Genomic DNA, 6,205 nt, shown 5'->3' with positions numbered 1-6,205 from the left:
ATATATTCTACATATGGAAACAAATTAAAACAAAATGCTTTGTGAAAAATAAAGCATGCCAACAGTGGGTTTGTCTTTAGATGTCTTCATGGTTTTAATCTAGCCAACATGGTATTATAATATTTAGATTGTACTACGACTAAATTTTGCAGGAAACAAAATGAAGCAATCCTGAAAGAAAAAGATAAATGTAATATTTTATTACTTTTAGGGGTAACAAGAACAAGACATTTAACTTTGTGTAAACAGTAACAAGTTAAAAGGTTTATGCTGAAAGATTTATCTGAATATGTGAAAACCATGACTTATACAAAGACAGGGATACGAATGGGATGTTCAGGAGCCCTGAAAGTAGAGAAATCTTACCATCAAACAAGGCAGAGGTAACATAATTGGTGTATGAAAGTAAAAAGGTGAATCAAAGTTTCCTTTAAAACACAAAGCGATGAGTTGTGAACAATTATAGCTTGTCAGCATTTCTCTTTCCCCCTCATATCTGCTGTTCTTTGTATGTAGCTGCATTGAAAACACAGATAAAGCCAGAGTCCAGGGTTTCATCTCAGCAAAGCAGGTGTAGCGAGCTGCTAAAATGATTTTGTCACAGAAGGGGAAAAAAAACAAAAAAAACAAATGAGTACATCTAAAACCAATGATGGGTTTCAGATCATTCCCTTTCACACTTTCCTGCCACAATCTGACGAGGAAGCGTGGGGTGAGAGAAAGAGGGGATGAATGAAGGGGAGAGAGGAACAGACAGGTAGAAAAAGGGAGAAAGAGAGAGATATGTGCAACGCCAGCCAAAACTTTTTCAATTTCACCGACAATTTCCTGTGTAATTACTGATGTGGTATGATGGTGTTTTAATGACAGGGACCCGCCAGTGACAGTGACATTGTGTGTGAGGTTGTGAGTGGGAATGTGGCTGAGGGTGTGCGTGTTGTGGAGTTCTGGCTGGGCTTGTTGATGATGGCAGAGTGATGAGATGGAGCCGTGCTGTGGAGATTAGACCCGTCTGCTCTCCACCACTTTCAACCACAGCAAACACACACAAAGCTTTTAGCACCAACACTTCCCCTAACACTCCACCAAAATACCCTACAACGCCACCTGCTTTCTCACCATCTAACACCACTGCTCATATGAACCCCCTCCTATCAACCTCCTGATTATCAGTGACATTGCCGCCAACAGCCATGTGTAGGTCAATGAGCCGGTACCTGTAGTCGCACCAGGGGCAGCGGTACGGTTTCTCTCCGGTGTGAACACGTTTGTGCCGTGATAGGTGGGACTGCGTGGTGGAGGCGAAGTTGCAGAGCTTACACTTGAATGGCCTCTCTCCTGTTGTGTGGAGGGGTTGAAAAGAAACAGGACAGAGGGGAGAAATGAGACACAGATGGCATAGAAGAAGAAAAAACACAGAGCAGAAACACTCAGCTAAAATATTGCAGCTGACATGAGATTTAAGAGATAAGGCGGGTAATAAAAAAATGGAAACAACTCTGCTTACAATGACAAACTTTGATGTATTACATATGGATTGCATGGCGTCATACGACATTGTCTGCATTAAAGGATCACATATGGCTTTTATAAACAGGAAGTAGAGGCTGCAATCTAGCACTGCCCACAGATCAGGAATGGAGGGATTGTTTAATAAATGTGTTGCTATCAGGCACGTCAACATGTCAGCTAGCCATGCTGACATGCATAACAGTAACATGAAGACGCTGACAGCAGAAACAGCTGATCAGTCATGTTAGGAGGAGATCGTTATGTCAGAGCTCATTTGAGAAAAAGTTTCCTTCTCTCGTTTTGCGCATTAACCTTTTTACGCAAAAGCAAAATAAAACAAAAAAACACCTAAAACAAGTGTAAAAACTTTTTAGCAAATTTGAGGTTGTTTTTCGAATTTCTTATGCAATACTTAAAAAAGCTGAAGGAAACGCAATGTCTGCCAAAATAATGGTACTTGAAGTTAAATGTAAATTTCCTGTCAGGGAACGCTGCTAAATGCTGTCCAGTTTTTTTTTTTTTAGCATGTTTCTATGGTGAAAGAAGTCCTGACAACCCTTAGCAAAAAGTAGTTTATTCAAGTATACTAAAAGTGCACTAATTTCATACTTAAAATCAGGCAGTGCACTTAGAGTTTACTTATTCTAAACTATATTTCATATACTTAACGTATAGTCAAGTGTAGTTGACTATACTATTGTTTACTTTATTGTTTACTAAAGTATACTTTAAGTATACTTTAGTAAACTTAGAAATGTCCCGATTTAGTTCCAAGAAGTATTACTTCTTGGAAGTAATACTTCTTGTTAAGTATTACTTACCGAACAATGTTAAGTATTACTTACCGAACAATGTACTTTAAGTACATTGTTCGGTATACTTTCTAAACTTATACTTAAGTATTCTTACAAGTATTTACTTCAAATATACTACTTTTAGCTAAAGGAAGAGACGAACCGATGTCATACCTGGATCGGATATGGGTTCAGATATTGATGAAGTAGCTGGATCGTATATCCTTGATATCGGAGATCTAATCCAGTGACCTTTACATGAAACTTTTTTTTCTTTTTTGCTGGATATTTTTTAAGAAATACTATAAAGTAAATTAATTTCTGTGTGAGTTTGTTATCTTTTTTTTATCAATATTTATGTCAAAGCTAAAGACTTCCCTCACATAGCAAGATATATGGTTCAAACATTTAATCTGATTGGTATTGGATATCAGCCGATACGCTCAGACCAGGTATCGGTATCAGATTGGATCGGATAAAACTGGATCGGTACATCTCTAGTAGCGACATCCAAGACAAAAGAGTGAGTCGCAGAACTAGCTGCTAACAGCTATTGGATAGTTAGCTGCTAATAATGTTAAAGTTAGGAGCGATCCTCTGTTGCTCAGAATTAAAAAACGAATAGGTTGATGATTTGACTATTCTGTATTGTATTCTGAATCCTTAGCTTAACACTCAAGGAAGACACTTCAAAAAACTTTTTTTCTATTTCTAAACACACAAAGGGAAGTATTTTCAAGAATTATCAACTACACGTAAGCAAACATGGATCAGATTCAAATGACTGATCCCTGATTGTTTAAGACGCACAAGGTTTTTTATACTTTATCTAAATATGTATACATTACAATTTTAAAGTTATCGAAATAAACTTTTTGCAAATAAGTTTTAGCTTTCTGCATATCTATTTTATTTTATCTTTTTTAAGTGGACCAGAGTTTGCAGTGAGGTATTTATCCTAATCCTTTAGCGACATCTATTTAACCCTTTTTAGTTCCTAATAACCTTTATTGGACAGTGTATTTACTTATAGCAAGCGCCACCAGGCTGTTCTGCTCTGTCTTTGCATAAAAGCTTCAAATCATCAAACAATATTGGCACAGTAGGTCTCTTAGGAGTTTCCATCATTACATGTTGGGCTTCCATGTTGCCCCAGTGGTGAAATGATGAAATCTGTTATCAGACGTGCAGGTAAATTAGTGGAAATGACACGTCAGCATAGGAGGACTAGCCAGAAATGGGACATTTTAGGTACAAGCAAGTTTAACATATGAATATTTTTTTATATGAGAAGTATTAATTGTTGGTAGCCCATCAGCTGAATGTTAACAATATTTGTTTCACTATTTCAATTTTTTTCCCTTTGAGAGATGGAAAAAAGGACACTTGTTATTGACAACCATCTAAAAAAATGAAAAATGAATTTTCCCAAAGTGTCAAAATGACACGATGAGATGATAACAAAAATAAAAAATCTCAGATTCAGTCTGTCGCACTTGTGCACATGTCCATCAACGGTGGCAGCTGGTCAGATGATGCGTCTGAGTGTGTGAGAGACAGCAAACAGTCGCCTAAACTGTCCAACAGTTCATGTCTTAATGGTCGTCTCCAGATTAGGAAAGTCTTCACGTAACACTCAGGATATGCGTGTGCGGTTGCTTACCCGTGTGCTGGCGTCTGTGTTTGGTGAGGGCGTGTCGAGTGCCTCCTGCAAAGCCACACAGATCACAAAGGTAGGACTTCTCGCCTAGAAATACAGAGTGGAAAAAGTGAGGAAGGCTAATGATGAAACAATAAAAACCAAGAAACACACTAATTGGCAAACAGTCCAGAAAAAAAAAAAAAAACGGTGGGAGAAATATGAGGCATTTTTTTTTTTTTTTTTTTTTAAGTTGCTCAAAAATTCACTTTTTGAATGTTTAATCCAAATTTCATGAATGAAACTGCTCATAAAAAACAAGGACGAGGCCATAATTACACAAAACAAAGAAAAGTTAGACTGTAAAGATGGAATCTGTTTCAGTCCAAGATGGAGCTACAGGAAGTTAAAGCTAGACAACCAATGGATTGATGACAAAGTTTTCTGTTAAAGTACACTAGAGGTAAAGCTGATTTCTCTCATGCTGTCGCGTTTCACTCCAAAGCTGCATCAACAACCACGAAATAAAAACTAAATGGCACCAGTGCTATCTCACTTGCCATATGGCTGTGGATCAGACTGATGAGTCTTGATGCCACAATGTGACATTTCACTGAGAGCGGCAGCCAAAGCGCTGCTGAGAAAAGCTCGGCATTCAAACAAGACAAAGAGGACGCGGATGGCGAGAAAGGGAGAATCTTGTAAAGTAGGAGCGAAAAAGAAAAGACAGATTGAACAGATGAGCAGAGGGCCTAGTTGGCTAACAGATGAGCCAAGCAGAAGTCACAGATCACTAGTGTATATCCATCAGAGCTCTCATAGCTAACTAATTCCTCCAATCAGATGGATCCGTGTAAATATGTCAAATGGGGGACGGGAAATTGCCAGTGTGGTTTATTGACTGTGATAAAATCTGAAAAGCACCGCTGAACATAATTACATACTTGTCAGAGCCATAAAAATTAGCTTTATTATCAATGGGATGGTTTTGTACAACTTCATTTGGGGGCGATGCCTTCCAGATGGGGAGCGTGGAGAGCTTTTTTACACTCCTTCTCTCTCCTCTGCAGCTGGCTCCATCATTAACAGCACGATGGTCTCTCTTTCTACCTCTCTCTGTCTGCCACAGCGCACACATCCACACAAGGACTGCAACATTCACGATTAGTCTCACTCAGGGGAAACAAGCGTACACATTTACAGATTGGATGCAGATGTGCATGCAAATGCACGCAAAGCTGCACAAACTGCATGTGGTGAGCTACTGTAGGTAGTCATATTGTGTTTCAAAGGGTGGAGATGCCGTTGATGCTCCACCTATGTTTAACATACAGGTCAGATTCTACTTGGTGCGTGTGTTTTAAGATCCTCATTTAAATATTCATCTCGATTGCTGATGGTGCAGCTCGGCTCTCTGCACACACTGATAACACGTTTGGGTGACTCTTCCAGCTGGGCCTTGGCTGCTCTGCTCCTCTTCAGCACAGATAGCAGCTTTCACAGGAGTCCACAGAGACCAAGCAGCCTCAAGTTTCCCGCTTTCCATCCATTTAAAGCCACTCGACTGTGAGAGGAGTTTTAATGCGGTGCCACTTAAAAATAAACTTAGAAAGGGACATTTGTTGGCTGGTTTGTGCAGTTTGACTTCAAAATCCAAGTTTTTCTAAGACAAATCCAACAGTTTAAACAACTATCCACAACAAGTCCCGTTATTTTTCATCATTATTTTAACTTATCTATTCAACTTATATGTTTGTCACGGCAAATAACAAGATAAGTCGCCTTAAGGCATATTACAACAAAAATGAAATTATATACAATCCACTTTATAGAGGAAAATCCTTCAGGAATATCAAATTGAAACAACTTTTTCTGGTCTAGAATAACACCAAATTACTTTTCCTTATCACCAGAGGCATATTTATCACCACAGGAGTGTAAATCTTTCTCTGCGTTTCACTTTGTGGTTAACATTAAATACCACATAATCGTTGCTTGAGTATGTAAATATTTTCAAGGACGGTGTACTGTTTGGATTAACTGATAAATCAAATAATTACTAAATAGGTTGATCTGAAAAGAAAGCTGCTGGAAGCCTGTTAAACTAAACAGATTGAGGATCTAATGTCATCTTCAGAATGCTGCGACTAAACTTTGCGATTTTTATTATATTCTATGACATTTTCATAGAGAAAAAAGAAACAATTTCAGAAAATCACATTCGAATATTCATATGCACACACACACACGCATATATATA

The 6,205-nt window shown here is 38.2% G+C and overlaps 1 protein-coding gene across 1 annotated transcript in view; it reads right to left on the bottom strand.

Moving 5' to 3' along the window:
• The window catches only part of znf407 (zinc finger protein 407), a 209,075-nt gene that overhangs the window by 68,330 nt on the left and 134,540 nt on the right, over nucleotides 1-6,205 (bottom strand). Inside the window, exons 7-8 of the mRNA XM_015377235.1 lie at nucleotides 3,970-4,053; nucleotides 1,218-1,338 (exon numbers count right to left, since the gene is read on the bottom strand). Coding sequence (XP_015232721.1) covers nucleotides 1,218-1,338; nucleotides 3,970-4,053 — 205 coding nt within the window. The remainder of the gene's footprint in view (nucleotides 1-1,217; nucleotides 1,339-3,969; nucleotides 4,054-6,205) is intronic.

This window comes from Cyprinodon variegatus, unplaced genomic scaffold (genome assembly GCF_000732505.1).
Source record: "Cyprinodon variegatus isolate N-32 unplaced genomic scaffold, C_variegatus-1.0 Scaffold149, whole genome shotgun sequence".
NCBI classification, from domain to species: domain Eukaryota; kingdom Metazoa; phylum Chordata; class Actinopteri; order Cyprinodontiformes; family Cyprinodontidae; genus Cyprinodon; species Cyprinodon variegatus.
This window is presented reverse-complemented; position numbering and strand designations above follow the sequence as displayed.